At 43.0% G+C, this 19,670-nt stretch overlaps 1 protein-coding gene across 13 annotated transcripts in view; it reads right to left on the bottom strand.

Moving 5' to 3' along the window:
• The window catches only part of HERC3 (HECT and RLD domain containing E3 ubiquitin protein ligase 3), a 117,301-nt gene extending 101,976 nt beyond the window's left edge, over window positions 1-15,325 (bottom strand). For 4 of the 13 annotated variants that reach the window (XM_009240192.3, XM_009240193.4, XM_054554153.2 and 1 more), the window contains exons 1-3: window positions 15,182-15,317; window positions 12,095-12,152; window positions 2,036-2,290 (exon numbers count right to left, since the gene is read on the bottom strand). In XM_009240192.3, the coding sequence (XP_009238467.1) occupies window positions 2,036-2,261 (226 nt within the window). In that variant the 5' untranslated portion in view covers window positions 2,262-2,290; window positions 12,095-12,152; window positions 15,182-15,317. Of the gene's footprint in view, window positions 1-2,035; window positions 2,291-9,679; window positions 9,818-12,094; window positions 12,153-14,365; window positions 14,724-15,181 lie in introns of those variants that run through there. The other 9 variants (XM_009240190.4, XM_054554151.2, XM_054554150.2 and 6 more) reach the window with 7 other exon arrangements.
• Window positions 15,326-19,670: the final 4,345 nt, after the last annotated feature.

The raw sequence follows: 19,670 nt of genomic DNA, 5'->3' as shown, positions 1-19,670 counted from the left end.
AGACAGTGTCACAGAAAAAATTTAATTCATATTGATGCCAAATAAAACGGTAAAATCATCTAGAAAAAACTGTAAGGTTATTCTTTAATGAAGCTTCAGTGTCTGGAATGATCTGTATTGAATGAAAAGAATGGCAGGTAACAAAAAAAGGGGCAAACACCTATGCTAGTGTGACAAATATGTGGTCACAATTTAAGACCCTACCTTAAAATTTCTCATCAAAAGAAGACTTATTTACACATCCTCACTACTAAGAGGACCTTATAAATCCATGCTACACATATACTGAAAGTCAAACTTAGATTCTTTAAAAGTAAAAATAGGGCCAGGAACAGTGGCTCACACCTGTAATGCCAGCACTTTGGGAGGCCAAGGCAGGCAGATTGCTTCAGCTCAAGAGTTTGAGACCAGCCTGGACAACACGGCAAAACTCCGTCTCTACTAAAACAAAAATTAAAAAATTAGCAGGTGTATTGGCACATGTCTATAGTTGTAGCTAATCAGGAGACTGAGACTGGAAGGATATCTGCAGCCCAGGAGGCGGAGGTTGCAGTGACTCAAGATGGCACCACTGCACTCCAGCCTGGGCGACACAGCCAGATCCTGTCTCAAAAAAAAATGTAAAAATAGGTGGAAAAGAATAAAATCAACAAGCTTAAAATTGTGTAGCACCTGTTATAAATCAATTAAAAGCACTGAAATTTAAGGAAACGAATTAGCCCCACTACCTTTCCAGCTTATCCTCTTCCATCATCACCCTCTCTTCCCAGTCTCACCACACTATTCAACATGCCCTGAACAAGTATTGCACCTTTATATCCACATCACTGGGTATCAGGTGTGCAATAAGTTTAGTGATGCTGCCACTTTCATTCATACACCCAAGTGCACATGCATACACACACACACACACACCCCCCAAAGTGCTACTCAACGCCCAAAGGCAGAACCAATCTCCCCTCCCCTACACCTCTGGTGTATTCTTCAACTTACATAACACAGACTTGCATGACAGCATTTGCCATAGGGATCACTGCAGCCACATCATCACCATATCTCATTCATCCCTCCACTCATAACACCAATCACATTGCTTAGCACAAAACATGTAAGAGCATGTTGCAGAAACAAAGGAATGAATATAGGTAATCAGGAAGTAAAGTTTCTGATAGTGATTATGTGAGGATTACCTATTCAAAAAACTGTCATAATTCTCAGCATTAAATTACTGGATGATATGGTTTGGCTGTGTCCCCACCCAAATCTCATCTTGAATTCCCACATGTTATGGGAGGGACCCAGTGGGAGGTAATTGAATTATGGGGGCAGGTCTTTCCTGTGCTGTTCTCATAATAGTGAATGAGTCTCATGAGATCTGATGGTTTTAAAAATGGGAGTCTCCCTGCACAAGCTCTCTTCTCTTGTCTGCCGCCATGTGAAACATGCCTTTCACCTTCTGCCATGATTGTGAGGCCTCCCCAGCCACGTGGAACTGTAAATCCAATAAACCTCTTTCTTTTCTAAACTGCCCAGTCTTGGGTATGTCTTATCAGCAGTGTGAAAACCGACTAATACAATGGGCAAAATCTATTTTATTCTAACTCTGAACTAACTAGTCACCTCCCCTCCCCAGCTGATATTACATATGTTCTCTAATAAGATGAAAAATAAAAAGTCTTGTGGTGGTGCATGTCTGTAATCCCAGCTAGTCAGGTGGCTGAGGCATGAAAATCGCCTGAACCTGGGAGGTGGAGGTTGCAGTGAGCCAAGATCTCGCCACTGCACTCAAGCCTGGGCGACAGAGCGAGACCCTATCTCAAAAAAAAAAAAAAAAAAGAAAAGAAAAGTCTGTTTTTCCATCAAAAGGCTTGAATCAGACACAAGGGTTCCAAACAGGAAGGAATCCCTGCACCGTTCAAAAGAGCCTCCCTGAAAACCGAACACTTGGTGGAGAAAGCTCCAACTGGGCCCTCTGCCGTTGTGTCCTCCAACTTTCCATTCTCACCAAGAATCAAGACAGACAAGGTACACTTACCTGGCTTGTTTCCTTCCCTCTCATGGCCCAGCTGCCCCTTGGTGTTCAAACCACACGTGTAAACTTCCCCATCTTCCAGCAGGAACACAGAGTGGTTTCCCCCACACGCCACTTCCTTGACACTTCTGTCAGATATGAACCCACACACCTGGGGCTCAGCCACAATTCCCTGCAGGTTGGTGCTGATACCAGGTTGGCCCAAAGACCAATATCCCCAACATAACATTGTTCTTATCTTTCAGGGAATCATGTAGCCTAGGAGAGAGTTAAAAAAAATTATTTTTTAATTAAAAAGAAATAGGTCATAGAAAATCAAGTAATGAATGTAACCAATTTAAAAAATAACCCTCCCCTTAATATTCTTCAGATATCTTACAACTCGAAATAAAACATATTAATACTGTTGAAAGCAGTTATGTTATAATGATGCTATTTTGTATTTTAATCAGAGTTTAAAAAAGAAGTTTAAATAAATTGTGTTTGTTTAAATGAATGAGTGAACAGACAGAATACGGTTTTCAGATCACTGCTAAAGAATACTGAGTATAGGAGAAGGGCTGAAACAATCTTGCAAACCATTAAGTTAGTAACAGTTTTGAAATTACTCTCGAGACTTCACCTTATCCTTTCTCAATGCATCATTCCTTTGAATTTTCTGCTTATTTACTGTTTTAAAAATTTTTGAACCAATTAACTCCTTTAGGTACCCTAATATTAGATTGGTTAGTAGTATTTCACCACTTGAAGTGAAGATGAGAAATAGAAAAAAAAAAAATGTTATCTTCTCTGCCATTCCCTTTTACCCTTGGTTCCAGATTTGAGTCAAGCCTCACTTCCTACCTGAGAGACTCTGGGATTGTTGCAGCGACAGTCAGCCTGCATCCCCCTGACATGTCTACTATACTGCCTAACTGGTAGCTTTCTCTTTATATCTTTATAACTTAACTCCCCAAACAGATTTTAATCTCCTTCAACAGAGACCACAGTATAACACAGACCTCTTCTATTTAGCAGGTAATCAATTTTTGCCTGATTACTGACCCTAGCCTAAAGTTTCATTACCTTTTAACAATTCATGTTTCCCTTTCATACAAACAAAAAAAATCTCATCTCTCGCTACCAATTCACACCACAAGGATGGCCAGGTAACAACAAGTGTTGGTGATAATGTGGGGCTATTAGAACCATCTTACATTGGCTTGTAAAAATGTCTGGCAGTTCCTGAAAAGACTAAACATAGAGATACCATATGATCCTGCAATTTCACTACTAGTTATAAACCCAAGAGAACTGCAAGACTACGTCCACACAAAAACTTATAAAGGAATGTTCACAACAGCATTATACACAATATTGAAAGGAAATAACCAAAATGTTCATCAACTGATGAATGGTTAAATAAAACATGGTATACCTATACAATGGGATATTATTTGGCTGCAATATGGATGAACAGTGAATATATTACGCTAAGTAAAAGAATCCAATCACAAAAGTCCACAAATTATATGATTCCGTTTACATGAAATGTATAGAACAGGCAATAGAAAATAGATTAGAAAATAGACTAGTGTCTGCCTAGGACTGGAGGGAAAGAGGAGAATGGAGAGTGACTGTACCTGTCCTTTTGGAAAGTGGTAAAATGTTCTAAATTTAGGTTGTGGTGATGTTTTTAAAACATGGTAAATATATTAAAAAGCCCTAAATTTTATACTTTAAATAGCTAAATTTTAGGCCAGGCGTGGTGGCTCATGCCTGTAATCCCAGCACTTTGGGAGGCCAAGGCAGGCGGATCACCTGAGGTCGGGAGTTCCAGACCAGCCTGACCAACATGGGGAGACCCCGTCTCTACTAAAAATACAAAATTAGCCAGGCGCGGTGGCGCATGCCTGTACTCCAGCTACTCGAGAGGCTGAGGCAGGAGAATCGCTTGAACCCGGGAGACAGAGGTTGCAGTGAGCTGAGGTCACGCCATTGCACTCCAGCTTGGGCAACGAGCAAAATTCAGTATCAAAAAAAAAAAAAGTAAATTTTACGGTATGTGAATTATATCCCAATAAAGATTTTTTAATTGTCTTTAGATCTCCTATCTCTTGCTACATGTCTACTGCTTTTGTGGGTCCACATCAGCCAATAAGGCTTTCTTGAGTTTAATTGTGAGAATTGTCATTACCAACATAATAGGCACAAAAGTATTTTTTTTACAACAGAAAGGAGGAGGGAACAACCTCTAGAGTTTAATATGGGAAAGGTATCAATTATTTCAATATTTTATTTTTGCTTACAAAGACATAAGAGGGGAAGCTTTATCTAATGCTTTGATCAGAAATGAAATATTATAACTTCAAAAGTTCTGACTATTGGTAAAGTTGGAAATCTTAAGTGGGTGGATCTTCTGTTCGGGAAAATACCCCATGCACCTCTCTGGTTTTGAAAGAAAGGTCCAAGATTTAGAGACGAAAGTAGATGGGGGAAATCCCAAGCATGCCTTATAAAATAGTAGATGCTCCTATTTAAGATAGCAAATTAAGAGACAGCGATTGGCCGGGCATGGTGGCTCACACCTGTAATCCCAGCACTTTGGGAGGCCAAGGCAGATGGATCACCTGAGGTCAGGAGTTCGAGACCAGCCTGACCAACATGGTGAAACCCCATCTCTACTAAAAATACAAAAATTAGTCGGGTGTGGTGGCAGGCGCCCATAATCCCAGCTACTCAGGAGGCTGAGGCACAAGAATCGCTTGAACCCAGGTGGCAGAGGTTGAAGTGAGCCAAGATGGCGCCATTGCACTCCAGCCTGTGCAACAAGAGCGAAACTCCACCTCAAAAAAAAAAAAAAAAAAAGAAAAACAGAAAGCGATTGAAGCCTGTAACATGGCTGCAAGTTTAGAACCTGGCCAGTAAACAGTAGATTCTCCATGGCAGAGAACAGCAGATGAATTTTGAGAACAGTGGTGTCTAACGCTCAGTTTGAACTTGTTGCCCGTTCTGTAACTACTTTTGAGAATCCCAAACCTTCTATCAAATTTAAGACACAACACCCTTACAATAACTGTATTTTGCCAAGCATGAATTAAAAAGAACCTTGAAAATAAGCCCTCAGAGCCCTGCCTGAAGACTGACAACTGAGCAAGAGTTTTGGATGAGCCATGATAAGAGAACCTAAATGTTCTTCTTCCCCTCAGAAATTCTTAGAAATTTGAGGAAGACACTAAATCTCTAATCAGCATCGCCTTGGGCTTTAATCACTTTATCTGGATATTAAAGAAAATAGTGACCAGGCACAGTGGCTCACGCCTGTGATCCTAACACTTTGGGAGGCCAAGGTGAGAGGACAGCTTAAGCCCAGGAGTTTGAGACCAGCCTGGGCAACACAGTGAGACCTTATCTCCACAAAAAAATTAATAAAATCAGCCAAGTGTGGTAGCACACACCTGTAGTCCCAGCTACTTGGGGGGCTGGGGTGAGAGGATCGTTTGAGCCTAGGAGGTCAAGGTTTCAGTGAGCTGTGATCGTACTACTGCACTCCAGCCTGGGCAACAGAGCGAGACCCATCTTAAAAACAAACAAGCAATGCAGAAGATTGGTCTTAAGGACATTCAGATTACATTTCAGTTTCCAAACATACTTTTTTTTTTTTCTTTTGGAGACCAAGTCTCGCTCTGTCTCCCAGGCTGGAGTGCAGTGGCGCAATCTCAGCTCGCTGCAACCTATGCCTCACAGGTTCAAGCAATTCTCCTGCCTCAGTCTCTGAAGTAGCTGGGATTATAGGTGTGTGCCACCACACCCCGCTATTTTTTTGGTATTTTAGTAGAGACAGGGTTTCGCCATGTTGGCCAGGCTGGTCTTGAACTCCTGACCTCCAGTAATTGGCCCGCTTTGGCCTCCCAAAGTGCTTGGACTACAGGTGTGAGCCACGGAGCCCAGCCGGTTTCCAAATATACATTTTAATTATAATTCTGAATATCCTTTTCTAATCATAGTTCTTAAACATGCTACTCTCTCCATATTAAGAATCACTGTTCTAGGTCCTACAGGTCAAAATACCAGGATTTCAAGACAAGATTGCAGACTTCAAAGGTGTCTTACCTAATCTTTTCATTGGTACATTCATTTCATCCTAATGAAAAGAGGATGGATTCTAATGGAAATGGTGAAGACTTACTTTGAATTATAATACTAGGAGAACACATCAAAGCTGAATATATCAGCCAATCTACAGGAGAGAACTGTCAACATATGAAGGAGACAGCTAATTGGCTATTCTATGCAAAGTCAGCTTTTAAAATGACAAACTTCTTTCTCCCAAGGTAAAAGCATGCCCAAATGGCTACAAATTAAAGATTACAACACAGAGGAAGCTCATACTTTCAACCTCTCTTGACAACAATTACAGTACTTTGGCTTTAACTCAATGACCTTAATTCGTATATAACAATTTTAAAACTGCCTTATTGTAATCCTGAGGTATGCTTTGAACTCTTGAGGCTTTTGGGAAAGGCATGAAAAGGCCCAAAATAAAATATAAAACTGAATCTCAATTTGCTGTCTTAAACAGAAAGTTCTGCTTCTTCCCAAGATTTTTATTCCTTGTCCAGACTCTACACTAAAAAAGTATTAAGATTAAATGTTATTCTTTGAATTAACTACAAAGATTGTGGAGAGGGAAGTAGAAATAAAATGAAAAACTGGCAGGGTAGTGGTGGTGGTGGTTGGTGGTCTAATGATACACATTTAAATAGACCAGCAAGCTCACATAATCTAGAAATAATTTATTTTTCCCAATTTGCTCAATTGCTATTATCCACATTAATGGATTTTTTCATTTTTAGTATTTCATAAATTTGTCTTATCTCTCCTACCTTCTAGTGTTCTTAGATGCAAGAAGGTTGTGATGTGCCTTACAGAGAAAAAAATGTGTACCAGGTAAGTTTCTTTCATGCATGAGTTATAGTGTTGGCTGTGAGTTCAATGTTAATGAATCAACAAGTGGGTACATTCAAAAAACAGAACAGGAAATCTGCTGATCTGTATGTGAGGCCTCCCCTGGAGACAGCTAAAGTAATATCCAGAGTACATAATGAAGCTATAAATACAATGGAAAAGCAATTAAATCTGTGGATTCATGAGATGACAACCCATAAAAAATAAAAATCACAGTGGATAGCACTGATGTGAGGCTAAAAGCCAAAAACACTGTCACATTACACAGGGTCAAGAAAATGTTAAACCCTTCTCAACTAGTGTTTTATTACCAAGAAATATTGTGTATATTAGTAAGACATATATATTAAATAGGCTGTCTAGACAGAAACACACATAAAAAAAGGTTATGCGTCAGCTGGCTGATAAAAATCTCTTGACCAGAGCCTGCAGGAACCTAACCCTGTATTTCCTTAGAAACAATGGCTCTGTATTCACTAATATGGTATTCACCATGACTTTACAGAACCTAACTATATACAGAGTATAACAAGTCCCTTCTTTGTTTACTTAAGCTTATTTATTTATGCTTGTTTGAATCAGGTTTCTTTCACTTGCAATAGAAAGAAACTCCTGACTGATAATATTAATAATGACATTCTTAATAATAACAGCAGATAAGACCCAATTTGAGCTTACTCTGAGTCTGGTACTTTTCTATGTGCTTCACAGATGTTAGCTCATTTCATCTTCTATGAGACAGGTACTGCCATTATCTCTAATTTACAGATGAAGAAAGTGAAACTAACAAAAAAAAGATGAAGTAAAGGAAAAGAAAGAGACACTATGCTGTGCTGTATAGTAAGGCGCTTAGAAAGTAGATAACCAAAAGGCCAGACTTCCCAATGTGTCTGCACCACTCTCCAGAGAAAACAGGGACCCTGATCAGTCAACCTGGCTATCTGATCCGCTAAGTAATTCTTTCCTAAAAGTGGATGGGTGGATCAGATTCCATAACAGTTGTCATTAAATTCACCAAACCAATTGCCTTGCTTAGCAAGCAACCTTAAATAACTTGGTTTCTAGGGCAGATTCTACTACAGGGATAGAAACTATGACCAGGTAACCAAAGCATCTCAGTCTTATTAGGATTTCTAATTCTCATTATTAATTTGGCGTCCTGGGTCTATCAGCTTTTTGTAGTTTATCTGGCATGAGTCAGTCCTTGAGAGTCATCTGAGTTCTGGGTGCTTTGGCCAAGCACAATCCTGTGTAAACTGCCTGAAGTATGGCCTCATCCCTGACTGACTAGTAAAAACAATTTATGAAAAAAGATAATAAAAAGGACTATTGTTCAAGAAAACTTCAAAAATTCTTCCCAACTGAGTTACAGTAATGGAATCTTCAACTGGTCAAATAAAAACTGCCTACCAAGAGAATTAAATAGCAACCACAAATAAGATGTGTACCTGTGAATAAACTATCAATCCTAACTATAAATATGGTCTAGGTCATCACAATGCTCTGCCGGAACTAAAGAAGAAGACAATTAAAATCATCTAACTTTCAGGAGAGAAGTTCAACGCATTGGAGAGAAGCCAGCCATTAGCACAGCTTTCACTTCAAAGTACACTCCAATTGGACCCCTAAATCTTGTAGCTGCTGATGTCCATGACTTTAAAGGTCTAGTTTCAGCAATGGTCTGCATCGCTGGGCATTTTGATCTCCAAGGTCCTTACACCCATTTTTCCTCATTCACTCTCTTGCTTGCTCCTAGAAGAGCAGAATCTTTTATTTTCCTTCATACACAATTATGAAATTCGCTGCAAAATATAGGACTACACTTCCCTCAGCACCTACACCAGCCCCCCTTGGCTGCATTTCCTGCCTCTTATTTCCCCATGACAAAACAAAAGGAAGGACCACTTTTGAAGTACAACTTTCTCTCGATGTCTACCTAGCACTTTCCTGAGTCCTTCTCATCTATTCTTGGTAAGAGATTCAAGATAATCTTAGTAGAGCTTCAGGGTCAAAGGAACTAAAATCCAAGCCCTACATTAACCACGTTAGCTGTGAAACCTGAGGAAAGATGTTTACCCACCTTAAGCTCCAAAATCAGGAGAAGGTGCTAGAGTGTTGTGAGGATTAATGAGAAAATGCATGTAAAAAGGGCTTAGCATGGTGCCTGGCATGTAGTAGTAAGTGACCAGTAAATGTCACCTGCTTTAGTCAATGTTACTCCTACTCCTAGTGCTCTTCTTTGAGATTTCAGCAGACACGACCATTCCCAAAAGAGGCTGGGATTGTGACTCCTGTCTTCCTCACTGCAATTAGCACTAGCTGCATTCTGCCAAATCTGCACTACAGCAAAGCAGCATCACAACCATCTGCCATAACTTTCATGAAAGGGATTTGAGGTTGATAGGAGGAAGTTTTTTTGTGTGCATTTGCTTTTAAATTCTGGAGAGGGCATGGGTGGAGGGCGGTGGGGAGATAAATCTCTTTTTACTAGCTCTAGTGAGTTAAATGCTAAAAGACAACTTTCAATTCCTAAACTTTGTCTTATAATAAGACTATGCGACTATGCACACAGCAGCCGAACAACTCATTCTTATCCCTTTGTTTGAAAGGCACTGAGACCAAAATAACACTCAGGCAGGACTTCTAATCTCATTTAAAATAGGGATAAGCTTCCTTTCAAGTAAGCTTAGAAGCAATTACCTGAATGTTGTATATATGAAGAGGGTCTCTTTCAACAGCAGGAAAAGACAATGTCCAAAACCTTCAGTGCTTTGCAGATACTCCCCAAATTCAGGCTTTAAATAAATGTAGGGCCAAAACTAAAAGGCAGAATTAACTCTGGTAACAAAGAAGATTCATTTTAATGACTTGCCTTATTATCAAAAATGTTCCTAGCAAAGAGAGAAATGTCATAGAAGGCAAAGAGAAGTTTTCAACAATGTGAATCCACTCCTTGCTGTTTTCTCTCTCCTCCACTTTAGCTGGACTTTGGTCCTCTGACCCTCTCAGCCAACACAGGAAACATTCCTACCCTTCCCCGGATCATCCCCTCAAAGGTGGTGTGCTAGGCTTTGTGAAGCCGGAAGAATGACTTCTCTGCAGTCTGCTTAAGCTGTGGACTGCCTTCAAAAGACACCAACCAGACTGGCAAGAATTGAAAAGTCTTAACAATACCAAGTCAAGGATATACAACAGCCAGGGCCCTCATAGACAGCTGGTGGGAATATAAACTGGCATAAGCACTTGGCAAAACAAGTTGGCATTCTCCAGTGAAGATGAAGATGTGGATACCTCCCCACACAGTAATTTCACTGCTGGGCATATGACCAGCATTGTCCAACTTATTAAGCATCTATGGTGCTCCTGTACTATACTAATAAATGGAGATACAAAGATAAGTAAAATCTGGAAACTTGGAACTTTCTGCGATAATGGAAATGCTATATATTTGCACTGTCCACTATGGTAGCCAGTAGGTATATGTGGCTATTGAGTACTTGAAATGTGACTAATACAAGTGAAGAACTGAAATAGTTAATATTTTATTTTCATAAATTTTAATGTAAGTGGCCCCACATGACTAGTGGCTATCTTACAGTCCAATGCAGTGAGAAACTCATGAACATATGCACCAAGATACATGTATAAGAATGTTCGTTCCAGCATTATTTGAAATAGGAAAAAAGCAAAAAACAAATATCCATCAATAAGAAAACAGATACAGTGTGGCACATGCATAAAATAGAACACTGTACAGCAGTAAAAAATAAACTCCATCTATAAGCATCATTGTAACTAAATCTTAAAAAGTGTTGAGTCACAGAAGAATTCACAGTATGATGCATTTTTACAAAGTTCAAACACAACTACAACAAATATATTATTTGGAGATTAAGAATCATCAGTGGTAACGAAGCTATGAAGAAAAGCAAATCACAAACACAAAATACAGGGTAATGATTGCGGAGGCAGTAGGAATAGAGGGAACAATCTGGAAGGAGAACAAAGGGAGACATTTCAATAGCATGGCTGATATTCTGCTTCTGTCCTTTTATTGTTGTTTCTTAACATATATGACATGCATTATTTTATGCTTACAAATACTTCACAAAACAAACAAAAATGGAAAGCGCTGTTGAGGCAGTATGGCTGCTTCTCCTACCTCCTCCACTAACACCCTGTCCACGTGCAGACTGGGAGTTTCTCCATGAAGGAACCAGGTTTTACTCATCTTTGTGCCTTCCATTCTCAGCAGAGTACAAGAGCACAGTAGAGGCTTGATAAATGCCTAGTGAACTGACCCCCATTCTTAGAAAACCTGAATTTCCACCATCTCAACTTGTAACCACTTTTATTTTCCAGATAATGTTAAAGATTCCCCACCCTGAGTAATAATAAAACCAGTTCACTTACACAGAAACACATGTCCCTGCCACCAACAAGTACTATTTCTAAATGGAGTAAATGTCTAAAGGGGACAGAGTTATATTATCAAATTTACCACCTTATTAAAAGTCCATTTGATCTAACCTCTAAGCAAGAGACTCACATTCCTAAATTCATTTTAATGGCAGCTAAGGCCTTCAGAGGCCAAGTAACTTTGGTCCTCTAAGAATTAAGTGCTTGGCCAGGCGCGGTGGCTCACGCCTGTAATCCCAGCACTTTGGAAGGCTGAGGCGGGCCGATCACGAGGTCAGGAGATCAAGACCATCCTGGCTAACACAGTGAAACCCCGAGCGAGGTGGCGGGCCGCCTGTAGTCCCAGCTACTCGGGAGGCTGAGGCAGGAGAATGGCGTGAACCCTGGGGGGCGGAGCCTGCAGCGAGCCGAGATCCCCCCACTGCACTCCAGCGTGGGCAACAGCGAGACTCCGTCTCAAAAAAAAAAGAATTAAGTGCTTGAAGCAGAGACCAGAAACCAGGTCTCCTACTTCTTGGGCTCACCTTGTTCTCTTCACTATCTTAGAGCAGCAGGAAGGCACTGAGATTTGTTTAGGTCCCTCTCTAGGTAGCTACCCTAGCTTGAGTTGATGACAGTATTAAACAGGATAATGTATGTAAAGGACTCCATTTACAAGATGAAAAAACTGAGCTCCAGAAAAATTAAGTAACTCACCACAGGTCACACACTTGGCATTGGACTAGAAGCCAGAAATATTCCACACCTTGCAGTTCTGCAAGTTAAAGAAATAATAAATAACATTAGTATGGAACTCTGTTGTGTCTTCATGTTACTGTAAACAAAAAGACAAGAGTTAACCTCTGAAAATAAAAATATCTTTAAATTACTCAATCTTGAATATTCCCCACGCATTGTATCTCAAGACAGGAGTTTGGTTAAATACCAGTAAGATAACCTCTAACCAGTTACAAAGACATCGATCACCTCTAAAAGTGAACTAGAGATATAGATACCACCTTATAAAAATTCCTGACATTTGATAGGGATAGTAAAAATGGAATTACTTTAAAATCTCCTATTTTTGTTAGAGAAATTTTTGGAAAATAATTTAATTTTGTCTATTTTCTTTATTTTTCCATGTACGACACATATTATAGCAGTTTGTTTTGTCACAACTGTTATGAAGACTGTCTCCTTTCATTCCTTTTCTTTTTTTTTTTTTTTGAGACAGAGTCTGGCTCTTTCACCCAGGCTGGAGTGCAGTGGCCGATCTCGGCTCACTGCAACCTCTGCCTCCCAGGTTCAAGCGATTCTCCTGCCTCAGCCTCCCAAGTAGCTGGGATTACAGGCACCCGCCACTACGCCCAGCTAATTTTTGTATTTTTAGTAGAGAAGGGGTTTCACCATGTTGGTCAGGCTGGTCTCCAACTCCTGACCTCAAGTGATCCACCTGTCTCAAGCCTCCCAAAGTGCTGGGATTACAGGTGTGAGCCACTGCGCCCGGCCAGTCACTGCACCTGGTCTTTCCCTTTTTATTACCACATCCTCCATCATGCAAAATGAGAAGAGTTCATCTCAGAGAGGTACCTAAAGCATCTCAAAAGAAAAAGTCCTCCATGATTTTAAGACATTTTTGTCAAGCACTTTAGGAGGCCCAGGCGGGTGGACAGCCTGAGCCCAGGGGTTGGAGATCAGCCTGGGCAACATGGCAAAACCCCGTTTCGTCTTTTGGCGAAACCAAAAACTACAAAAAATTAGCTGGGTATGGTGGTGCACGCCTGTGGTCCCAGCTACTTTGGAGGCTAAGGTGGGGGATTCGCTTGAGCCTGGGAGGCGGAGGTTGCAGTGAGCCGAGATCGCACCAGTGCACTCCAGCCTGTGCAACAGAGCGAGACCCCTCATCTCGAAAGAAATTATTGTCATAACTTTATTTCTACCTCTCTATGCAGAAAATTCCATTCAATCTGGAGAACAGTACTTTTATTTATAAAACTGAAGCATAACTATCTTGTGTCTCCAGTAGGGGTACTACTACTCTCATTAAGTATAAAAAAAGTTTTTAATTGGCCATACAAATCTTAAGAAATTTAAATTTGGTCTTCAGAATGAAATGCTATAACGAATGGCTTCAACCACACAACCTGCAACATTCTGAAATCCCTGTTTCTTTTTCAAAAAGTAAACTCCAGCTACTTACTGAACAAGAACTGGATGCTAGTGCTAATGTGCTAATTTTGTTTTTCATGCCAAAGGAGTTCTGCCAAAGAGGTTTCTAACCTGTCCTCCTTGTTCCCTGCATTATACTTTTTACAGAAAGTTCCTAGCCTCGAAGGGGGTACGACCATGATGTAGAATATGTAATTCAATTATTCTGCTTTAGGATATGCAATCCATGTACTTTGCTTTTCTGATTTACAATGCTACTCCCTCCTCCCCCAGGGTAAAGGAAAGTACAAAAGGAGACAGCTTCACAGTAATCTGCCGACTAAAACACGATACCCTATCACTGCATTTAAAACTTTTTATATTTTTATTTCTCTCAAGTCTAGAGTTGAAAAATCAGCTCACTTGATCTTATCTAATTATCAAATAAAAGGTTCTAGAAATAGCTTCTTATTTGTAGAAAGAACCAGAAGACACATAAAAATGGAAGAGAGCTCTTGAATCGTCTTTCCCAAAGCATTCTATGCGTGATGAATGCAAGCAAAATCCTGGAAGGCTTTTCTCTGAATTTAAGGTACTTCCTAATTGGGCTCATTTGAAAGCTAATGTAAAATGCAATCAGAAAACAGCCAGAAACAGTGACAGACCAACAACAAAGTTCAAATACTTATTCCCTGGAGCTCACGCTGCATACACATATTCCGTGCACAGTCGCAATAGGCACTGTCTCTATAGGCTCACGTTTCAGGTTACACATGCTCCTCTAGGTCTGGTTGCCCTGGTTTGCCCACTCCACACATTCACAAATGACTCAAGTCTCACCTGCCCCCCGGCCGTCCCAGCTCCTGACACCCCCGCGCCGGTCCGCACCGACGTGTCAGCGCACACACACACACCCGTACACACGTGTCCGCACACACCCTCGCCCCCGGCCCCGCCCAGGAGGCGGACCCCGGAGAGGAGAGCCGGCCCGGCCTCCGCGAAGTGGGTGGTGCCGGGCCCCGCAGCCCTGCCGGCGCTGTCATCGCGGACGCCGTGCACCGCGTCCTCGGCGCAAACTCCTCGCGGCCGCTGAGGTTCCCCAAAATGCCAGGGCCTCGCCAGCTCCCATTTCAATTGAAAGCGTCCGCGCTCCTCACTGCACGGAGGTCCCTGGAACCCCAGAATTTAAATAGGGGCAGGGGGCGAGCGTAGGCACTATCCTCCTTTTGACTTTCTGCGTCGCAATTCCTCCAGGGCGGCAGGGCGGCAGGGCGGCAGGGCGGCAGGGCGGCAGGGCGGCAGGGCGGCAGGGCGGCAGGGCGGCAGGGCGGCCGAGCGCGGGCGGGAGGCGCTCCCATTTTGAAGGCTTGTCTCGCCTTTCCCTGCGCGGGGCTCTCTGACCAGAGGGCGAGCCCACGAGAACGCCAGGGACGAGCACGCAGGGTCCTAAGGGCGCCGCGCCCCAAACTCCCCGCGCCCCAGACCCAGGTCGTCGCTGGAGGTGCCTGCAGCCGCCGCCGCCGGAGTCACGGGAGGAGCCGCAGCCGCCCCTCCGGGAGCCGCGCGCTGACAGCAGTGCCAGGCGGAACGCGGCCCAGCGCGGCTGCAGCTCCGCGGTACCCTCCTCCCTGGAACCCCGGCCCCCGCCCTGCGCACCTCGGCAGCAGCCGAACCGCAGCTTGGGACTCCGACTGTCACAGCCCCTCTCGCCGGACCCGGGGTTTCTCCGTTTTCGGCGTCACAATAATAAGGAAGTTTCCCCGCAAGCCTGCGGGCGGCGGAATGCGCTGGGTGAATGGCTTCGCACCGGGCCAATGGGCGCCGTTCTAGGGAGGGCCCGCGCCAATGGCGGCCGCCGTGGCACGGGCTGGAGGCGGGGCGGCAAGGTCCGCGGGCGGGAGGAGGGGAGAGGCCCAGGCCCCAAAGCCAGGCGCAGGCGGCCGGAGGTGACAGGACTCGAGGGCCCGGCGCGGGGACAGCGGCACGGGTGTGTCAGCCGAGATCGGACTGCAAGACATAGAGCGTTGACGCTGAAATAAGATTGCTTTTCACTGGCGGGGAAGCGAGCTGGACCGATCAGCGGTTGCCTTTTCGGGTTCTGGACTCTGGTTTTTATTATTTATAAGAGGTAACCGAAAGCCTTGGGCACGGGGGAAAAAGCTGGAGGGTGACAATTGAGGGAGAGTGCGCTAGTCTTCTGCTTTACTCCACTTCGTAGGACTGTAGGAAGCGCGGCGCTGGCCCGCGGCGCTGCGCGATGGGAGAGGCGGGGAAGGAGGTCCGCGGCAGCAGCCGGCGCCCTTCTGGAGAGGTGGGGATCGAAGACCGGCACGGGGCTGCGGAAGAAAGGCGGGCCTGGGGGAGGCTGGAGGGTGGACGCGGGGGGAGCATAGCAAGAAGAGTCTTTGGGCACCAGATCTTAAAATCTTGTAATCTGAAAGACACCCTGTGGCCTATACCCAGTAACGGATTTTTTAAAAGTTTATCCTCTTCCACTTTTCCCTAGCGCCGAATCCCAGAGCTTCCTCCTCCTCCCCAAGGTCACTAGTGCTTTCATACTTGCCCTAGACCTGATCTGATCCACAGCTAATCTTTTGCAGAAAACCTCAGAAAGGTGACTTCATGTGTCTGCCCCCCTTAAATGTAAAATGCAGAACACTGGCACAGTACTGCTTTAATCCAAAGGAATAACTCTCCCAGTGGAAGAATTTCCATAACCTGGCATTTGAACCAGGAAGGCCCTTTGAGGATAGATTCTTACCAAGGACATTCAAATCACCTCAGGTCTGCAATCGCTTGTCCTGAGAACCTAACAGACTGACCAAGTAGAAAAGAAAGTTTCAAGGAGTGGTGTATCCTGGGGATGAGACGTTGTTGGCTGACTGACAGTGTTGAGCCCTCCGTGAAATAATGCAAATTGTCCAGTACACTGAGACAAGAAAGCTAAAAAAGCAGAATCTTAAGTTATCAGGTCATCTAAGAAAAAATACAAAACTTTGAAATTTGGATCACACTTGACACGTTTAGAAACACTGGGGACGGCCAGGCGTGGTGGCTCACGCCTGTAATCTCAGCACTTTGGGAGGCCGAAGCCGGTGGATCACTTGAGGTCAGGAGTTCGAGACCAGCCTGGCCAACATGGTGAAACCTTGTCTCTACAAAAAAAATACCAAAATTAGCCAAGTAGGGTGGTGTGCACCTGTAGTCCCAGCTACTCAGGAGGCTGAGGCAGGAGAATCACTGGAACCTGGAAGGCGGAGGTTGCAGTAAGCTGAAATCAAGCCACTGTACTTACTCCAGCCTGGGCAACAGAATGAAACCTTGTCTCAAAAAAAAAAAAAAAAGAAAAGAAAAGAAAAGAAAAAGAAAAAAGAAACACTGGGGACAAGAGTAACACAATTCACTTATATTCCAGATATGTGGCAGTTTCACAAAAGTTTAGTCTATTACAAAGATGCAATCCCAATTTAGAGATGCTGTTGGCGAAAGAACTGGTTAAATGCCCAAAGAGGAGTCTGGTAGGAAGAGGAAGGAATCCGGTACTTGCAAAGGAGAAAGTGAGAGATCCTATTGTTATGTGTCACATATGAGGTTTGTAATCAATCAGTGTTTGAGTTGATATGTCTGGCCCATGGCTCAAGTGTTTTTCTTTTTTTGTTGTTGTTTTTTTGTTTTTTGTTTTTGAGACGGAGTCTCGCTCTGTCGCCCAGGCTGGAGTGCAGTGGCGCAAACTCGGCTCACTGCAAGCACCGCCTCCCGGGTTCACGCCAGTCTCCTGTCGCAGCCTCCCGAGTAACTGGGACTACACACGCCCACCACAACGCCCGGCTAATTTTTGTGTTTTTAGTAGAGACGGGGTTTCACCATGCTAGCCAGGATGGTCTCAGTCTCCTGACCTCGTGATCCGCCCACTTCGGCCTCCCAAAGTGCTGGGATTACAGGCGTGAGCCACCGCGCCTGGCGTTTTTTTGTTTTTTTGAGACGGAGTCTCGCTCAGTTGCCTGGGATGGAGTGCAGTGGCGCGATCTCTGCTCACTGCAGCATCCACCTCCCCGGCTCAAGCAATTCTCCTGCCTCAGCCTCCCGAGTAGCTGGGATTACAGGCGCTCACCACCACACCCAGCTCATTTTTGTACTTTTAGTAGAGGCAGGATTTCACCATGTTGGCCAGGCCGGTTTAGAACTCCTGACCTCAAATCATCTGCCCACCTCGGCCTCCCAAAGTGCTGGGATTACAGGCGTGAGCCTCCGCGCCAGCCGGCTCAAGTGTTTTTCATATGAAATTTCATCTTGAGGAAAAGGATGGTTATCAAAGACTCAAGCCTAGACATGGGGTAGGAGCGATGTATAAATAACAAGTTAGGATACTGTAAGCTTCTTTTACCAAATAAATAGCCAAACCCTGAGAACTTACATAGAACAGTAAAGATACCACAGTACTTCAATTTATTTTTTTCACTGGGACAACATATAATGACAATTTCCTTAGCAAGCATGTCCCGCTTCAAAATGGCTTTAAATGGCTCCAGCATCAACAATAGTCTTAACAGCAGATATGTAAACTGTTTTGAAGAGGCCATGGTTTACTTTTTCCTTCCATTTCTATAACCCTGTCTTCCATCCATTTCTTTCTGCATTCTTGTATATTCTCTAACAAACGTACTATATACTGAGCACCTACAATAACGTCAGCCCCTGTGAATACACTGGTAAGCAAAACAGTACAGTCTTTGTTGCCGTGAAAGGCGAGACAAACATTAACCAAATAATTGTACCAAGGAATATATACTTGCTAACCTATATAAATTTTATAAAATAAAAACATTCATGTTAAAAATAAAAGGCTTAATAAATTCTAGGCTCATGCCCCTGTAATCCCAGGGCTTTGGGTTACAGGCTGAGGCAAGAGCATCGCTTGAGGCCAGGAGTTTGAGACCAGTCTGGGCGACATAGTGAGACCCTGTCTCTCCAAAAAATAAAAATAGGCATGGTGGGGCACACCTGTAGTCCTAGCTACTTGGGAGGCTGAAGTGAGAGAATAGCTTGAGCATAGGAATTCGAGGTTGCATTGAGCTTTGATGGCACCACTGCACTCCAGCCTGGATGACAGAGGAGACTCCAAATACACACACACTCACGCACACACACGCACACACACACACACACACATATAATCATAACATTTTTTTTAAGAGACAGGATCTTTCTATGTTGCCCAGGCTGGCTTCAAACTCCTGGACTCAAGCAATCCTGCTGCCTTAGCCTCCCGAGGAGCAGGGATTAAACTAACCATAACTTTTGACAGGGGGACAAGACCATGTGGTTCAGCTCTATCACTGGTTAGACAAGGTATGCCCAGTGGCAAGGGGATGGTGCCCAGGGCTGCTGCTCTTCTACCTGAACACATGCTGATTTCCTCCATTAGTTACCATTCACTTCTTAAACTACTTACATCTATTTTGAAATGAAACAATTTTTCAATAGAATGGTAATACTATTTAATGATAATTGTTTTCCTTTCTTCCCTGTGTTTAATTTACTTGCCTTGCAGACAAATATTTACTTGGTAAACTTTGAAAGAGATAGATTTCTGATATCTTGGATGAAATATGTGGAAAAAAACAGGCTACCCAGGACATTCTGTCTCTCAGATACACCATTGAAGAATAAATATCTTTAGGAGGGAAAAGCACTGACTGATTATTTGACAAGTAAAAAGTATGTGTACCTTGTATGGTTATGTAATGACAAAGGTGTTTCTTGGTCCCCCACCTCCAAAAGAAGTACTTATTTTCTCAGTCTAGTCAGTACTTAATGGAAAAATCAGTCTATCTATACCCAGACTAAACTTATTAAAAACTGTCCTGTAACACACAGCCTTGATTTATTAATGTGAAACAACTTAGAACAAAAACATTATGGTAAATCAATATTACCATCAAATAATCTTTTAATATTATTGAATATGTTCCACCTGTAGTACTGTTAGACAAGAAGCATCATTCCTGACTACAAAGAGCTTACAGCCATTATGATTATTTCTCTATCTTCCTTGAAACTATTCATGGTTTGTTTGCATTTTTTTCCTATCAAGCCATTTGGATGAAGCATAAGAATCTTATCTTAATTATGAGAAACTCACTGT

Source organism: Pongo abelii, chromosome 3 (genome assembly GCF_028885655.2).
Source record: "Pongo abelii isolate AG06213 chromosome 3, NHGRI_mPonAbe1-v2.0_pri, whole genome shotgun sequence".
Classification (NCBI taxonomy): Eukaryota; Metazoa; Chordata; class Mammalia; order Primates; family Hominidae; genus Pongo; species Pongo abelii.
Note: the sequence above shows the minus strand (reverse complement) of the source record. Positions and strands in the feature narration are given on the sequence as shown.